The 18,887-nt window shown below is 50.5% G+C and overlaps 1 protein-coding gene across 1 annotated transcript; it reads left to right on the top strand.

Annotated features, from left to right (window-relative positions):
• Positions 1-734: 734 nt before the first annotated feature.
• LOC119459042 (serpin B3) lies at positions 735-17,261 on the top strand. Its single transcript, XM_037720888.2, has 6 exons — positions 735-1,066; positions 7,780-7,963; positions 11,173-11,354; positions 12,497-12,766; positions 13,964-14,207; positions 16,529-17,261. Exons 1-6 carry the CDS (start codon positions 735-737, stop codon positions 16,835-16,837), a joined length of 1,521 nt encoding a protein of 506 aa, XP_037576816.2. The 3' UTR covers positions 16,838-17,261.
• Positions 17,262-18,887: the final 1,626 nt, after the last annotated feature.

Below are 18,887 nucleotides of genomic sequence, written 5' to 3'. Positions count from 1 at the left end.
AAGGGGTCAGGCAAGGAGACACAATATCTCCAATGCTATTCACTGCATGCTTAGAATATAAGTATTCAAGCTCCTGACTGGGAAGGCTTAGGAGTGAGGATCAACGGCGAATATCTCAGCAACCTTCGGTTTGCAGATGACATTGTCCTATTCAGCAACAATGGAGACGAATTACAGCAAATGATTGAGGACCTTAACCGAGAAAGTGTAAGAGTGGGGTTGAAGAATAATATGCAGAAGACAAAGATAATGTTCAATAGCCTAGCAAGGGAACAAGAATTCAGGATCGCCAGTCAGCCTCTAGAGTCTGTAAAGGAGTACGTTTATCTAGGCCACTTACTCATAGGGTGCCCTCATCATGATAGGAAAATTTACAGAAGAATAAAATTGTGTTGGAGTGCATACGGCAGGCATCGCCAAATCCTCACTGGGAGCTTACCACTGTCGTTGAAAAGAAAAGTGTACAATCATTGCATTCTACCGGTGCTAACATATGGGGCAGCAACATGGAGGTTAACAATGAAGCAACATGAAGGTTAAGAAAGGACCGCATAAGGAGCGATGGAACGAAAGATGTTAGGCCTAACGTTAAGAGGTCTTAATTTTAATTGAAGTATACACCGCCGGCACTTCTTGGTTGTGGGTGTGTGCCACAGCATGGAAATCATCATCATCAGTTCCACTTAAACGACGTCCTAAAGAAGAAAGAGGAGGAAGAAGGAGCGTGAGCAATCATGATCCAGCCACGGGCACCCGAGGTCCCGCAGACGGCGCCCTCGACCGCTAGCCCACCGCGGACGGTGGCGGCGGATGCCGCGGTCGAGGACGTGCGCTCGTCGTCGTCCACCGCTTCCACCTCTCCCCAGGACGAACAGCAGCAGTCTCGAAAGCCGCTCGGCTCACTCAAGCACGTCGGCCCCTACCCGCGCTGCCACCGACGCCACAGTAAGGGGTCCCGCAAGCCTTCGAACTCCTTCGCGTCGGCGACCAGCACGCGGGGAACCTACGCGGACGAGCTGTCGTCCTCGGAACAAGACACCACCGAGATGGGCACCGACACCGAGAGGTACAACGGTATTGTAAACGACGGGGTTTGAAGGGGCGCTGGCACCGAGGACAGAATGGAAGTCAAGGAGCGATGCAGCAGATATACTTTCCTATCCAAACGATATGAAGGCTGAGCAGAGTAGCTCGGAAACTCGACGTCTGCGTACAAGAAAGCGTATTCACGCTTTCTTCTGCGCTAGATGTAAGCTAAGTTGTGCTTTGCGTAAGTTAATTCGCACACGCAGAGTGTTTAACGCAGCGATATAGAATAACGTGCTATCGGCCTTGTCTTGTCGACGCGAGGTGGCGTCAAGTCGCAGATACGTCTTCCATATGCGTTTCATATGCGTTCCATTACTTGGGCTTGAGGCTCCGCTTAGCAATCACAGTAGACTGTTTTCGATGCTGGCCAGAATTGAAAGAGACCCCGAGAGATTGTACAGTTGACAGAGGGTGTCTTAGATTGTCGTGCAAGACTGCTCACGGCTGTCTGAGACGCTGCATACGCGCGTTGTGGTTAAAACAATGGCGAGGGTGTACATCCGAAAGAGTGACGTTTGCATCGAGTGCACAATTCCATCATTATATATATATATATATATATATATATATATATATATATATATTATATATATATATATGTGTGTGTGTGTGTGTGTGTGTGTGTGTGTGTGTGTGTGTGTGTGTGTGTGTGTGTGTGTGGTGTGTGTGTGTGTGTGTGTGTGTGTGTGTGTGTTGTGTGTGTGGTGTGTGTGTGTGTGTGTGTGGTAGAGTATACAGGTTGACTTCGTTCCGTCTTGATGGGCTGGTAAACAAAAAATCACAGCATATCCACGGGGTGAATGATGATGAGTGGGCGAAGCTCCGGAGGGAATCATCGGATCTCCCGCCTAAGGGGACGCTAGCACAAACGCGTTAGAAACGTGCAGTACTCTCTAGTAAGGGGGAGGGGCCACAGCGTCTTACGCAGCCATTTACACATGCCGGAACGTGCACCGCGTTTGCCGACGCCATCACATGACTGCTGAGAGAGTATACCCCCCGTATTCATAAACGCTCCTCGACTTGAACTTGACTTGCCAACGCGTTGAAGGTAAGGCGGAGAGGCCACAGCGTCTTACACCAGCTTCTTACACGGGCCGTAACGCGCTAGCACAAACGCGTTAGAAACGCGCTAGAAACGCGGCCTTTCGTTAATGTTGGGTATTTATTGCCATCGTGGTGCGTGTGTGTATGTGCGCTTCGTGGCGTAGTGGGCTAACGCCGCGCGCTCGGAAGCGAGGGGTCCCTGGTTCGATTCCGTGCTACGGACACAACTTCAGAATTTTTTTTTCTTATTTTTCTCAGACTGGTTACACACTACTACTACCACGACGGGGACGGAACGGGTGCCGCTATAAGGAGCTTCGCTCCTTAAAAAATACAACCAATTCCACGAAGTGAAATCTGTTGAAACAGCGTAGCTGTGGTCATTCTGTTTCTGCGATTGTCGCGTATGCTTCGGCGTGTTGCCGCTCGCGCCGAGCGGCGTCCATCGTGCCAAGAGCGCGCGGCGCAAACGCCTATTATTATACCCCGGCGCATCTCTCCCTCCTCCCCGGCGCGCGCTCCGACGGGTCGGCTCCTCTTTTCCCGGCGAGCTGGTCACGTGACCTCTCCGGCCCTGCTCCTGCGTGACGGAGCCGTCATCGACGGCGCACGCTCGACTAAGAACAGCTCCACTGTTAAAACGCAGCAAAGCAATCAGAAAAGAAGTTGCAGGGCGCGATGTTAAGCGCAATAACCTTTTTATTTTAAGCGTTGTCAGCGTTGTACATCAGCTGCCCCTGTCGCGTGGGAATCCACATGTTGGGCAGACGGGTCCTTGCGCCACTGTTATAGGTTAAGAGAGCACCAGAGGGAAGCGGAAAGCAAAGAGAAGTATTCGCACTTAGCTGCCCACTGTAAATCACGTGGATTTATCACAATGTACGACAAGACTATACTGTGCTAGGTAGACATGAATACAAAGAGAAAGTGATCATACTCGAAGCCTATAGTACCACATTAAGACGGAGGGGCAGTTATGCGTCATTCAACCTTCAGTGACCCTCAGTGATAATGAAACTGAATTCTTAGTAGTCGCCAGGGCATATAGACACTTTTCGCGGAGCACTTTGCGGATAAATATGGCGCTTTCTGCGGCGTGCCGCACGCGTTGCCTCTGCGAAAGCGCACGAATACGAAACCATTACCGCTTCTGCCCTGCTTCCGCCCGATGAGCTGTCAGAAATGCGACTGGGTGTTCACTAACGCACTGTATACACTACGTTCATGCCGCAAAATGTGCAACAGTAGATAGAATACGTGTGCAGTAGTTGGTTGCAAATATATATAGTAGCTGTCATATTAAGGAATGGAATGAATCAGTGTGACCAGACCCACGAACCACTGCTACCTAGGGACTGCCTGTGTGACCTGCCTTCCACGATGCACGGCTTTCCTCGAGGATGAAAAAAAAAAAAAGAAAAAAAATTCACTATTCCGCCAGTGTTTTATCGCTAACCTCCAAATAAGTTACTTCAGCCCCAGAACGTTGGCAAGAGTGAGTACCGCTCGTTGCATAGCGACAAAGGGAGTAGTGCCTGGCATAGTAAGTTTCTCGCACACGTTATCTATACGCATTCACCCCAACTCATACGCAAACTTATGCCCACTCCATCGCCAACATATCAAGAATAAGTGAATGGGCGCACACTTGAATCGATGTGCCGAAGCGTGGGTGAAGGCGACTACACCGACTACACACGAGTGTTCGAAGCTGAACGTTTCGTGGCCGTCGACAATGGGTAGGCGAATGCCTATAGCGATAAAACGTATTTGCCATAAGCGATTACAAAGTACAGAAAATCTACGTTCCAAGCCCTTGTGCGCAGCAAGAGCCAATATATCGCAACCGATCCCACCCGCGAGCGTTTAGGCAGAAAATAAATAATCAGATAGTGAATGCACCGAGAAACTTTGCTGGGTCAGAAACATGGAAAGCCGCTGCTTCGAAGTCGTTTCCGAATAAAGGATGAAGAGCAAAACACACTGATCGTGACAAAATTCATAAGCCGAACGTTTGGACAGCTTGGAACAAATTTCTAGCGCCGCTTCGATTACAAGCACTGCATGTGTACGCTGCACGCGCTGTTCGGACAAGGCGTAATGAGCTCCGAAAGCGCTTACATGTCCTTTGAAGCTGTGGCCAAAGTTTCGTGTCGTCCGCGCAATCGCCGTCTACAATATTCGCCGAAACATAGGTTTGCTGAGCCGCACCGGGCATCATGTACAGGGTCGTCCACTCTTAGTACGAACACGGCGCAGCGTGGTCGCGCTCCGTGGAGCGCCAGCGCGCACGGCGCGGCCGCGCAGCGAAGCTAAGCGGCGCAGGTGCATAGGGAATTAAAGGCGGGGCTTCGTGTCGTCTGCTAAAGCACGGCGTGCTCCGGTGCTCCGGAGCTTTAGACGACACACGACACGAAACCACACCTGCAAGCCCTTGTGCGCATGCGCCGCTTAGTTTCGATGCGCGGCTGCGCCGTGTGCGCTGGCGCTCCGCGGAGCGCGGCCACGCTGCGCCGTGTTCGTACTAAGAGTGGACGACCCTGTACATTCATTGCATAAACATGAGGGCAACGGAGGCAGTTGATACAAGCAATGGACGCGTCACCGCGTGATCATATACATGGCGGAGCCCACGGGATCAAGCAATTCGGTCGTGATCGCTGAAGAAAATAATTTTTAAAAAATAAGGAAGCAAACGAAAGAAAGAATAAGAGAGGAAGGAAAAAATCGCAGTTTCGCCCGAAAGGCGAAGCATCAATTGCAATTCCAAATTAGTAGAGAGCTATTCGGAGTAGGGATAGTAGTTTTATCGGCTGCATAAACTTGGACACATTCACTTACTAACTGAATTAACAAGCGTGGTGTCAGCGCGCCCAAGCAAACATGAATAGATCACACTGAATGACCGCAGACAACGACTGTCAAAACGCTGGCAGCAAGCGCAGCCACCGCAGCGGGTGAAGGTTCGCGCGGTCTATCGCTTCAACGGAAACTGAGCGGCGAATGCACAGCGCATACAAAGGTCAGAGCCGTGCGGAGATAAGAGACGGTGCGGGCGACCGCCACCACCGGGCAAAATGCAGAGAAGTTGTGCAGAGGAGAAGTTGTTGGCAGAGGAGAAGCTGCCCCCCCCCCTCCCTCCCGCGCTGCCTTCCCGATTTCTTGCTTTCGCGTGGGAGATTGAGTGGCCAGTTCCGCTTGCGCCCGATTGCAAGATAAGCATTTGGTGAAGCAGCACAGCGTCGGGCCGCCTCCCTCCCTCCCTCCTTCCCATACCCCACGGCCTTTCGCGCGACGGTCGCGTTTGCTGCCTGCCACGCGTTCGCTCTCCGTGATAGCGCGCGTCCCCCGCGCGCTTTCACCGTACGCGCGGCAACGATTATATCGCCCTTGGTCTTTATACGGAACCTCACGGCGACGACGACGACGGCAGAAATCCTGTTGAAGTGTCCATATAATTGCTATCGCAATAAAATTACAAGCATGCACAATCGCGTGAAAATTTGGCTTTCGTGTGACGTATACTGTGTGACGTCGTATACTGTCGTTGAAAGAAAAGTGTACAATCATTGCATTCTACCGGTGCTAACATATGGGGCAGAAACTTGGAGGTTAACAAAGAAGCTCGAGAACAAGTTAAGGACCGCACAAAGAGCGATGGAACGAAAAATCTTAGGACTAACGTTAAGAGACAGGAAGAGAGCGGTGTGGATCAGAGAACAAACGGGGATAGCCGATATTCTAGTTGACATTAAGCGGAAGAAATGGAGCTGGGCAGGCCATGTATTGCGTAGGATGGATAACCGGTGGACCATTAGGGTTACAGAATGGATACCAAGAGAAGGGAAGCGCAGTCGAGGTCGGCAGAAAGCCAGATGGGATGATGAGGTTAGGAAATTTGCAGGCGCAAGTTGGAATACGCTAGCGCAAGACAGGGGTAATTGGAGATCGCAGGGAGAGGCCTTCGTCCTGCAGTGGACATAAAATATAGGCTGATGATGATGATGATGATGATGATACTGTGTGACAACTCAAACGCTTGTTTGTGATATTTGTTTCTTCGTGTCCTTGTTTTATTCGCGCTGTTCAAACCTCAGTTCAAGATCATGACCCAACTAGCCCTCATCAAGACCTTACTAAATCAAGCGTTTTCAGTCGCTATGGACCGGGTTCTTCCCTACCAGTTTCGTGCTTATTCTGCTCTCCACGCGGGCGCTTGCGCGTTGTAAGTTCCAGCTCCGTTGCGTGTAGCAGGGCACAGTTGTGAGTTGAGTGACCATCCCATTTACTTCCCTGTTTTCGGCTTGTTTTGTGCTACAGCCACTCGTAATGAAATGGCCTGAAAACACAGACGTTCCCGCTGCATAAACGTAAAGCAGCCATGCCAGGTGTTTTTTTTTTTTTTTTTTTTTTCAAATTACTCCGGGGCCTCTTCGGCGTCTCCCACACCAATGCGACTCGCCGCGGTGGCTTAGCGGATATGGCGATACGCTGCGAAGCACGAGGTCGCGGGATCAAATCCCTGCCGCGGCGGCCGCATTTCGATGGGGGCGAAAAAAAAAAAAAACACAGCGCAGAACGCGCGTTTGTTCTCCGCCGTGGGTTCACTCCCCGTGAAAGCGCGCGTCCCTCGCGCCTTTTGACTCGCACATACAGCGTTCGGCGGCGCGCGGCGACGATTTCATCTCCGTTGACGTCATACGGAACCTCACGGCGACGGCGACGGCGACGCTGACGGCAGAAATCTGCTTCGAAGTGTCCATATAATTGCTATCGCAATAAAAGAAATTGTCCGTGGTTGAGCGCGGTTAAGCCAAGTTTGTCGAGCTATAGCACGGTTTTGCTTACTTTGGGAAAGGACATAGACGCTGCTCGGTGCCGTCAGCGACTACCGCATCTAAAGTTGCACCACAAGACAACACAAAGACGCTGCTCGGCGCGGCAGCAGCAGCAGCGAGCGAATTGACCTTCATGCTGCGTCTCTCTTCAGCGCGAACTAAGCGTCGAAAGAACAATGCATACGAAGCTACCAGCGCTCGGCGAAATTTGTACACATCGCAGATCGCTTTGAAGATGAGGTCGGCGCGACTGCGCACTTTGTCCACATCGCAGCTCGCTTTCGAGATATGGGCGCCCACGCGCCGTACGCAGCGGTTGCCGGTAGTGGCAGGCTAAGTCCCAATTTGACCTTGGCTGAGCTTGAAGGTCAGATTTACAGAACCAGGCGTTTTCTGGATTTGTATCTGCATGGAGTAGCAGAGCTATCGCTCTAAACACGCCCGTGTCCCGTGCATTGGGGGCAGGTTAAATATCTCCTGGTGGTCAAAATTAATCCGGAGTCTCCCACTACGGCGTGGCTCATGATCAAATCGCGGTTATGGCACATAAAACTCCAGAATTCAATTCACAGCCAGTGTCTTGCGTTAGGAAGCTGAATCCTGTAAATCAAGGTTAAATCTCATAAATTTATCAGTATGGGGTCCTCGCAAGAGTACTCACGCATTGCAGCACTCCTAGTAGGTCTGATAGCAGTGTACAGTTTCGTACCAAATAAAAAAAATTAGGGTCACTTGTGTTACATATTTGTATGTTCGCCGTATGACGTGGACGGATGCACCACTTCGTACCGCACACCACGTGCAGGCTGCAGCGGGTGGTGTTCCGGGTTCCCCCGGACCTGAGTGGCTGCCTGCTCCAGTTCTCCATCGACCTCCAGCACAAGTTGCGCGAGAGGGGACACGAGGGCAACGTCCTCCTCTCTCCCTTCTTCGTGGCCACCTCGCTCGTCATGCTACTGAGGGGAGCCAGCGGGAACACGCACGCTCAGGTAAGTGCTGCAGCTGCGAGCGAGTTGAATGTGGCCCGAGAGAGTATCTCTCTACCGTTTGGTATGGTTGGGCGCCAGTGGCTGCGAATCTCTAAACTTCTCGCCTAAGGAATGGGGCAGCATGTGAGCGCTGAAGGTCGGAAGAGGGGAGAGCGCCCACCGATTGGCCAACGCCCCTGTAACGACTGACGTCACTCTTGCCGGCCGGAGCGGCTGTGGAGAGGGGAGTGGCGGTAGTGGAGAGAAGGGAGAGGAGGTGGATTGCAGGGCGCGTTCGTAGCCGAACGCGAACGTGCTCTGAGATGCACGTGTTCTCGCGCTAGAGCTTTGTGGTTTTGTCGCATTCCGAGGTTTAGATATTATAGCTTAGATGCTGCGGCCGGTGGTGGCGCTGTGTCTCGGTTCTCCACGGCTTGGGCTGACAGTTTCGGGATTCGTTCGTCGCCGTAGTCCACTGCGCACCTCTAGACGAGATTCGCCGTATCGCCCTGCACAGAATGCCGAACAGCAAATGAGTCTACGGCAAATGATCTTGGTGAACCCTCGTCGACGGCAGGCCTGTCTCTTCGCTTCCTTAGATATTCATATTCGATTATCTTTCCATAAATTCATGTTACGGTGGAGGAGGGGAACGGAGAACTGTTTTAGTGTGTTAGCATTTTAAGGCTACTTCACGCTCTTTCCGGAGGCTATCTGCCTGTCTGTCTGTCTGTCTGTCTGTCTGTCTGTCTGTCTGTCTGTCTGTCTGTCTGTCTGTCTGTCTGTCTGTCTGTCTGTCTGTCTGTCTGTCTGTCTATCTATCTATCTATCTATCTATCTATCTATCTATCTATCTATCTATCTATCAACGATCTATCTATCTATCCATCTATCTATCCATCTATCTATCTATGTTTCTATCTAAGCGTTTTCCCGCCTACTTGGTCACTGGGTAGTCCGTGGTCGAATAGGTAGCGCGCATCGGGCTGCTGTGCTGAGGGAACACGGTTCGAAACCAACCATCGGACTAACTTGGGTCGCAGAGTATGTGCCAGTGTGTACGTACGTGCCATTCTTCAACGAACCTTTTCGACGTCGACATGGGCCACTGTTGATGCGGGACTGGGCATACGCACCGCTGTTCGAAGAAACTCTTTGACGCCGACTTGGAGCACTGGGTGTGTGTGTGCCGCTCTACAAGGACGAAAAAGATCACTTAAATTTGCAATGTCCGATGCTGGGCAGTATCGAACCCACGTCACAAGGGCTCCTCAAGGACAGCAACCCGACGCATTAGTAGGCTGCGCGACAGATGCGCTGGGTATACGTGCCGCTTGCAATTAACGTATTTCACGCCAACGCTTTAGTGAGCTGCGCCGTGAATAAGCCGGTATGCGCCGCTCTTCGATGAACCTCTCGTCAACTTGGGTCACTGAGTATGCGCCACTGAGTGTGCGGCAAGCGAGAGAACAATTCTCAGCGTTCGCACGCACCGGCGCGCCGTGCATTTCGGAGGCCACGCGCAAGCTTCGCGGCGGCTGCTCTAGATGGCGCCGGGTGTTCTTATAGGGAAGCGCGAAAGAGAAGTCCCGCTGCAGTACACGCATCATGCATAACTTGTATCGAAGGTGTGAATACATTGTGACGATATATTGATTCAATGCTAAAAGCATGACTGTCGCCAGTCACCGTGAGATGGGTTCTGCCGCAGTTTTAATGCGTTAGCATTACTAGGGTACTTCGCGCACCGGGGGATATATCTATTGATTGTTGTACTGCTGTTCGCTGAAACGTTCGCGTCATGTTTGTGAAGTCTGCATTAAAGCTCGCTGCTGTCTGAGCAGACTTACCACGCAGAGTGCTGTTTGTTTGACAGCTGAGTGCCTTTTGTGCCCATTTTGTAATGATTTCAATTTTTTGTTTGTTAATATCTTTCGCGGCGTAGGAGTGCAATGTTTACACCGGAAAGGACTAAACCCGCTCTTGCTGCCAGCGCCTATATCTACTTTGGCCGGTGCTATGTCGTGTGGCTTTTCTCTTCAGTAAAAGAAAACAAGGTACTCTAATGTTGGTATAGACCTTTAGATTCGTACGTTTGCAAGCAGGTCACTAAGAGGATTTCAAATTGAGAAAGCACTAGCGGGATGGGCAGTTCTTCGACGTACGCAGCGGAATTGCGTCGGCGGTGCAGCGCTAACTCGCGCGTGTATTCAGCCGTGCTTTTGGAGATTTCGTTGAAGGTGGCACGCATTTCCATCAACAGTTGCACAATTGCCCTTCATGAGGCGACTTTCAAGGCGGCGATGTCATGTGTATTCAGCGGTAGCAAGATCACTGCAATATGTGCCGGCATGAGTCGACTGAGATAAAGGTCTTCACCAACGACGTGTACTCATCATTGAGATATAGAAACAGTAATGCGTCAAGAGTAGAATAAAAAAAAGAACGATCGAGAAATCGCATTAGTCCACAAAATGAAACGGCTATTTAACACGAGCTCCCCTTCGTATACTGAGCTTCCTTACGCTTGTCTGCGGGACGCACCTGGCACGTATGCGGGCAGCGGACTGGGTTGTCCCAAACTCCGCTGACGTCATGTACATCTCCGCTCTCATAGAGGCCCGCGCCTTTCCTGCAGTTTTCACCGCAGAAGTAGTCTGGCACTCGAACAAAGGAGAGATTGCAGCCGTGAACCTCAGGCAGGGCCTTGCTGCAAAAGGTTGTCGTCAGCTACTGCTTCCGAGAATGCTTTCGAAAGCGGCCGCGAGGTGGCGGAGATTAACCAGATGTAGTTCCGGTTGTCTACTCTGCACGGTGAGCAAGGGGGAGAGGGATATAAAGAGAAAGAGAGCGGAAAGAGAGAGGGCAAGAAAGGCTAGCGCAAAGTAACAGCGGAAACTATATACAGCGGTAACAGGCGGCGCTCTTAGCACGAATGCCCGTAGACCTCAGGAATTTGAGTAGAGTGAACAAAGCTTTCTGCGCGGAGTTCCGTTGGGAGCACTGACCTATATAGAATACTTTGTTCTCACAACGACTGTCCAGTCTATCGCATCACTTGCCTCTCGCCGCTATATAGCGAGGAGAGTTATGCTGCCATGCCGTCCGTCGACGGTTCTGCAATGCGTGTGAGGTGCCCCGTAGACAACTATTCGGTAAAATTTTGTATAGCATTTTAAGTCACTATAGACGCACTTCGGTGTTGCGCGCCAACCTCGGGTTTCGAGCAGGTTGCCAGCGCCCTGCACATGGAGTGGGACCCCTCGGGAACGGCGGACCGGTTCGAGCAGATGGCGTCCGAACTGTTCCGGGACTTCGAGCGCGCCAAGATCCGCCGCCTGGGACTCAGGCTCACCTGTTTCATGGCGCTGTTCTACGACCAGTCGGTACCCGTGCACAAGCAGTACTACAGGTGCGCGGAAACAGTGGTGCGATGTGCACACTAGTGTCAGCTTGAATGAGCAGGGTGCGACCACCGAACTTAGTTATATTTGGTTAGATAAGTAGTTTAGTTCGGTTAGTTTTGAAAGTTTGTTATTAGCAAGTTTAGTGGGTAATTAGTTTATATATTAGTTGTAAGTAGGTTGCTTAAATTAGTTATTCGTTGATTAGCTTAGTTACTTTAGTTAGCTAATTATATAGCTTAGTTATTAGTTGGATAATTAGGTAATTCATTCAGCTAGCTTTGTTAGGTTCGTTGTTTAATCCAGTTAGTTAAGTTCGGTATTAGTGAGTTTAGCTGGTTTTATGTATACCGCTAGTTTAGTTAGTTTAGTGACAGCGTGCTTCGCTATCACGAAGCATGCTGTCACTACACGGACATAGATGTACAGTGCATAAACTGAAACACGTGCGATCGGCTGAAAGGAGCAACGCAGGTTTTTACGCGTAATTACATAAGAGCGCGGCGTGAACTTGCTCTGTAGTCGGTTCCTAACGAGTGTACATTTCCAAGTGTACGAGTGTACAAGTCCCAAGTGTACAATTCGAATTATGAAACAGGCCTCTGTTGCAAAGCAGATGAACCTAGCTGGAAATGATACAAAGCGTTGTATTTGTTTCAAAATTGTTCACCTTAAAATTTTTGAGCACTCTATACAGAAACAGGGCGGCGATTTGCACGTTGTGGCCGACAGTATTTACACGCCGACACTGGCAGACCACCCTTGCGCAAAAACGGGCGTGTATACGCACAGAACGCATGTGCCGTCTGTCAGGCGGCTGCTTCGATGCCCTTCTATAGGAAGCCTACATGCTTCTAAAGGGAGCCTACATCGTACTCAAGAAGCAGCTTAAGGACTTGCAATTGGCTCCGCGGGAGAACAATTAATTCTTTTCTGAGTAGAGCAACGCCTCGAAATTCGTGGTGGGGGGTCGACTTCGGCGCCAAAGCAAGGTTTCTATAGAGAGCGCACATGCTCATCCTGGCGCGATGTTAACCACAATCCTATAGCTCCGGTCCACTCCGCCGCTTTTTCTGAGCTGTTCATCGGTAATTACTTCGGAAGGACTAAGGGTCTCTGGGCTGTTCTTATTGCGCATGCGCCGTCGCAGGCTGCAGGACACGCTGTGCTACTTCATGGACCGGCGCGACTTCCGCAACCAGAGCCGCCAGTGCCGGCTCACCATGGACGCCCTGGCGAGGGCCATCAGCTCGTTCTCGGTGCCACGGGAGCACGTGTTCCCGCCCGGTTCCGTGGGACCCGACACGCTCCTGGTGCTGCTGTCGTCGCTGCGTCTGGAAGGACGCTGGAAGAGGCGCTTCGCTCTCTCCAGGGATCTCTTCCGCTGGATGCCAGGGGCTATAGACGCAGCTGGTACCAGGTAACTATAGCGCGGCTTGTTTCCCGCCTACGGCGTTACGGCGTCGCGCTACTGAGCCTGCAGAGGGCGCGGGATCGAGTCCCGGCCGTGGCGGCCGCATTTAGATGGGGGTGAAATGCAGAAACGCCCGTGTACCGTGCAATTGGATGCGCGCTAAAGAAACCCAGGCGGTCAAAGTTAATCCGAAGTCCCTCGCTACGGCGTATACCTCGTAATCAAATCGTGGTTTTGGCGCGTAAAACCCCAGAACTTTACTTAAAGTGGCTTGGAAACAAGACGCGGGCTCGTGGCCGATTTCTAAAGATTAACGAAATTACGGAGGTAATAGCACTGGGCCGATACAAATGGCCCCTGAGATGGGCGGCGCAATGGTGGGCCGCGGCACAAGATCTCTCGAGATTATACCGATACTCAAGCTTGGCCTAATGATGCGCGGAAAATTGCGAGCACTGTTCCACGTGGGTAGGGCGCACAGCTTTGAGAGCAGCAGCAACGACGGAAGAGAGGGTAAGTCCGCGAAGGCGTATGTCTTCAGAAGTTGTTACATTTAGCTATCTTCAAAAGCAAAGTAACATGAAAGTGAAGATACAACATTCCTAAACACAGCTGTCTGGGAAATAGATAAGTATGTCTTTAAAGTTACAGCGCAAGTCACATTACTGTCACTGCGGTAGTTTTTTTCTTCTTTTTTTTTAACTATGGTAACATGCAGCTGAGACACAGTTGGCAAAAACCGCGTATCTTACGCTTATTCTTGGGCCTTTATTCACGAAGCTTACGTATACTGACGTTTAAATATATATATTCGAAAACGACAATCTATAATCTTTTCAATGATATATACGACAACTTTATGCGATAAGCAGAAGAGCCGCCGCTGCTGCTCAAAAAGTGGCAAGAACGGAGTGTTCGTCCTCTCGCAATGAAACCGCCACTTAAAAAAAAAGATTCGCGAAGAGATGCGCCATTTATTAACAAATACAGCAACCGTTCGTTGCAACGAATTCACCGGGACAGGATATTCATTTCGTTGTATGCGATATTTCGTTAAAAGCGGATAAGCTATAGGATAGTCGTAGTAACGTGGGAACACGAAATTTTTCGAATAATGCGATATTTCGAATAAAGCGATTCCAGTAAGACGAAGGTTTACTGCGTGCACATTCCACGCCTTTACACGTAAGGGTCCCCACGCAGTGTTCCTACGATGCGTTGCACGGCTCCGTTCCGCACGGCCGACTGCGCCGAGCTGGGGGCGACGCTGGTCGAGGTGCCGTACGAGAACCCTCGCAACAGCATGGTCATCCTCCTGCCCACCGGTCCCGGCGGGCTCGCCGCCCTCGAGGAGAAGCTCAGCGCGCCCCTGGTGCTGCGCTGCATAGACCAACTGAAGGACGCTGGCGAGGTCGAGCTGTCGCTGCCCAAGTTTCGCATCAGGCACGTGGTTTTGTAAACCAAAACGCGGACTCCACTTCTAGAACGTGCACAATCCAGAAATGTATTACAAGTTTCACAAACGGACGGAACTTGCATCGTGCAAGAATTACGGCAATGCTCTGGATTATAAGCCTTCGCGCGCCTCCCTTTGTGGAAGTCAACAAACCGGTGGAAAATGAAGATTGATTGATTGATTGATTGATTGATTGATTTGTTGGTTGATTGCATAATATCCCGTTCCCTGCCATAAGGGCTCCCTGATGTGTCTCGTCTACGACAGATAGTCGATCACTGAAACCCCAAAATTCTTGGAAACTATTATCCTGATGAATGCGTCAAATGACAAGCAGTGGGGCTAATTACGCGAAGCTTCTTTTTGAACAAGTATGCTGAAGTAGGATTGAAAGTTGGGGGGGGGGGGGGGGGTGCTTGATTAAGCTTCGTCATTATATTGCCAGAGCGCCATCGTCCGGCTTTTAAAGAGAAGCGTTCTTGCGGACCCTTTTTGCATTTGCTTACCGTGACTGCTGTTGTCTTGCCGAATAGGGCATCACACAGAGAAAAACATTCAGAGCCCTTCCACTATGTGAAGATGGAAGACCAGCAAAGCTGTTGGTGTTGTTTAATTATATATATATTTTTAATTTGGTAGTTATGTTAAATGGTTGAAAAGACAACACATAACTTCGTTGCGTCGCCGCGCGCCGTATGCTGTATGTGCGAGTGAAAGCGAGTTTAGTCGACTAGATTCACACCACCTTGCACCATAGGCCGCAGCACGTTGGGCCGCTGCGCGTTCAGCTTCTCGTCGGTTACGCATCCATTCGCGCTCTTGAGCGCGCCGTCGCTCCTTGAAGGCGCGCTTTTCCTCTTCGGAGCGGGCGACACGGGTCTTACCCATACCGAGTACAAGGGGCAACTGATGACGTCGATAGCGACATGGCTACGTCAAGAGAGAATGTGACACAGCTATTTGTTGGTAGACTTACGTCTTAACACTGCCGCTTCGACACGCATCGTCATAGTCTAGCGTTTGGGCAACAGCGTTCATCGCTCCGGCACATTGCTTTTATCTCTTTGGGTCCCACGTGTGACAAGGGTAGTTGAAGGGCGCGTTAGAGGTCCTCGAGCCCACAGGGGTATGTGCCATTTATCTTGGACCCTTTCTGCGCTATCAACAGGACCGGCCCACTCTTTTTCTAATAGTTGTTCTACGCTTCGTTTTGTCCGCGGAGGCGATACGCCAGAACCTAGCCATATACAGCGAAGCTGTAATAAAAGAACTGCACGCCCGTTGGTGGGATCGAATCCCGGCCTGTGAGCACAACCCGAAGCTTGAACCATTAGACCACAATCGCGCGCACACGCTTCTCTTGCGCCAGCGCCAAGACTCTCTTTGAGCTGTTCGTGCATGCGCCACGGCGCGCAGCAAGTAAGAGCAAGTGCGTGCAAGAGCACATGCGCGCGATAGTTTCCATTAAGCCGCGGACGCAGAAATGAAAGGCGCCGACATTACCACCGTCTTTCGCGTCTCTATGACACACGCGCCTCTATTCACCACCTCGACAAACGTCGAACTTTGACTGTCCTCGTGACGTCACTACAGCATCCATGTCTCGATGTGTGCATTCGCCTGAACTGTTTGCGTTTCGGCATAGCTTGTGAACGGTACGTGTCGTGCATGAAAATAAATATTGCGTGATATTCAAGTTATGACCAGTGCGGCGCATAAGCATAAACACTGCACGCGATTGCATGGGATGACAATGAATGAATGAATGAATGAATGAATGAATGAATGATGAATGAATGAATGAATGAATGAATGAATGAATGAATGAATGAATGAATGAATTCAGCGTTTTTATTAACTTATAACTGTCTCTATGGCCGGAGTGGGAAGAGGTGGGTGAGAGCAAAGAAGAGAGGAGGGACAGCGTGGAAGTCAGCAGCCGATCCCGAGGACATCACCAAGAGTTCCTCAAAAGGGAGGCGGATGACGCCTGTTTCGCGGGATCCAATCCTCGAAATCGGCCGCCAAGGTTGCATTGGAACGCTGGGTGACAATAAAGATAATTGTGCGCATCACTTTCAGTTTTATAGCATTTCAGTAACCGCTTCACGAAAGCGATTAACTCGCGTAGATTCAGACATTCGCGCTAAATCTGCATTTTTTATTTATTTCTTTACTCGGCGAGACGGCGTCGAGTTCTTTCCGCTGCAAGAGCTCACTAGTTTCCGAAACAGCAGAATGCAGCTGTAACGTCACGATGAAGGTGCGCCTTCCTTCGTGATGTTGAAGCAAGTTACTCTTTCTGCAGACAGGTGACCGACCTGACGCAGGTTCTTCCCTTGCTGGGCATCCGCGAGGCGTTCACCGGAGAGGCACGGCTGGACCGGCTCACTCCGGCGACCAACAAAGGCATTCACGTGTCGTGCGTCCGCCACGTGGCCACCGTTCACGTGAGCCAGACCGGGGCTCGACCGGCGGCTCTGCGAAGCTGTGGCGGCTCGCCCATACCGCCTGGTGCTGTCGCCAAGAGGGTGACCGTGGACCGGCCATTCATGTTCCTCGTGCTCAACAGGAAGCCCGACTTGGTGCTCTTCCTCGGGTCCGTCACCACTGTCGTGTGATTCGGGACCCGAGAAACGGAATAGTATAATATCGCGTCGATGCATATCGTATCGCCTTCTGACGCCGCCTTCGCGAACATTTTCGGTCGTTTCCTTTTTTTCGGTGCATTTCAATATCTTCGAAGTATTTCAGTTGCTCTTCGCATAATAAAACTAGCCAATTATCGCATTATGTGCCTGCCGGATCATTGGCGACCCAATGGGAAGCGGCCTTCATTGGAACCTGCGTAACGGCAGTTTTCCGGTGATACGGCAGGCGCAGGTTTCTTCATTCGGATCCTCGGTAAGATGGTCTGTTGCCACGGTACCGTGCCTCTATTGCATTATTCCCGTTGAAGTACTGGAAGTAGGCTTTTTCACACCATTAGGTTGCCCTACACAAGGTGGCCGACATGGCAGGCTTGCCAACACCGAGGACGAAGTAAGGAAGAGATGGTGGCAAGGATAGCAGCACCAGCTGGCGCGTTCCTGCTTTATTTACTCTTCTATGGTGATGTCGGCCGTCTAGCGTGGGTCAAACTAGACGTGTGGTGAAGCACAGGCGCAGGATTTCGCATATCTTCTATGGAGGAAAGCGAAACTGGCTTCTCCACATACAAACCCTTGTTGCGGTGAAGCTAGGTCAACGCGGGACACTTTGTATGTCGTGTGTCCCAGCTTCGCCACACGGAGCAAGTTTTAATGCGAAGCACTATTGGGACTGACGTGCGACTTCCTTCGTACGATGTGCGGGTTACCATGGTTCAACCGACCTGCAAAGTAGTTCCAGGGACCCCACCTCAGTTCTGCGCAATAAAGCAACAACTCACGGCATAAAACATTTACGTATAAAATGCAGTATAACATTGTAGCACAGCTACCTCTAAAGCACGAGGGGAATGGGAGAATGGAAGAATGGAATAGAATAGAAAGTTATGGCCAATGCGCAGAAACTGAGCTCGGAGCACCGCGTCTTCATTAGCGGCTAATACAACAGACAGACAACACGTGTCACGTGCTCTCGTGTGCAGCACTTCGCTTTCATTTCTGTAGACGCGTGTTTTACTGCAGGCATCCAAATTGGCCAATATTAACACAATATTAACAGCGGAGCTGTTTAAGCCGGCCGGTATTCCGTTAGTCGTCCACAAAAAAATGTGGGCCGATCCTGGCGGTAGTGCAGAAAGGGTCCAAGCGCAATTATGGCGCATACCCCTTGAACTAGCGAAGCTGGGCCTGGATAAGTCTAGCTAAGCATGGTTGGGACTACTTAAGCTTAGTCAGTCATCAATAGCCAATCAATAGCTGATCGATAATCGACAAATAATAAATTCCGGAAAATGCTGAGGATGTCTTCGCAGTGCTCAGCCTAGCTCAAATACGTGCCGAATACCTTGCGATAACCAATCGACAGTCAGTCAATAGCTAATCGATCAATAATCAATAAATTCCGGAAAATGCTGTGGATGGCTTGGTAGTGCTTAGCCTAGCCCACAAGCCAGGCCTATAGCTAGGTGCCCATCAGCTCCGGTGTCTTTAGCATCGCGTCTCCAGTGCAAGCTACGCTAGTCTTTTATTAAATTGCTCTTTTAACGGCGCACTAGAGAAGGTGACATCAAAACAGTGGCATGGAAAAATGCTCTAATGGCATTTAAGCCCGCTCTGACAGCGAGACACATTGAACCGCGTAAACATCCCCGTGCTGATAGGAAACGTTCGCAATTCGGTACTGTCATACTGTGACAATATCCGAGATACGTTACTGCATGGTGACATTAAAGGGGCTGACAACTGGCCAGAATGCGTTGTGAGATGTTGATGGAAATGAAATGGCCATGAGTTATAGTGAGAGAATCCAGCACGCTGTTCGCGATTTAAGTAGGAATTATAATTTTAAATTGGCAAAGAAAGTCTAAAAAGCCAGTAAGTGGCGCAAACTGGCGGTGCAGTCTCGGTACTTCAGGTGTAGTATTGAGTTTACTGTACGTAAGTCGGCTGTTATTAAGTACAGCATACTTGTTGCTTAAAATTGAAGTTCGTATATTATTAGAGGCTTGCGGTCCACACGAGC

This window comes from Dermacentor silvarum, chromosome 7, assembly GCF_013339745.2.
Source record: "Dermacentor silvarum isolate Dsil-2018 chromosome 7, BIME_Dsil_1.4, whole genome shotgun sequence".
NCBI lineage: Eukaryota > Metazoa > Arthropoda > Arachnida > Ixodida > Ixodidae > Dermacentor > Dermacentor silvarum.
This window is presented reverse-complemented; position numbering and strand designations above follow the sequence as displayed.

What these genes read in the sequence shown, in the direction of transcription:
- LOC119459042 (XM_037720888.2), top strand. Translation starts at nt 735, where the DNA reads ATGATCCAGCCACGGGCACCCGAGGTCCCGCAGACGGCGCCCTCGACC. An exon ending in GCGGGAACACGCACGCTCAG is followed by an intron (nt 7,964 to 11,172) that starts GTAAGTGCTGCA and finishes GGTTTCGAGCAG; the next exon opens with GTTGCCAGCGCCCTGCACAT. An exon ending in CCAAGTTTCGCATCAGGCAC is followed by an intron (nt 14,208 to 16,528) that starts GTGGTTTTGTAA and finishes TTCTGCAGACAG; the next exon opens with GTGACCGACCTGACGCAGGT.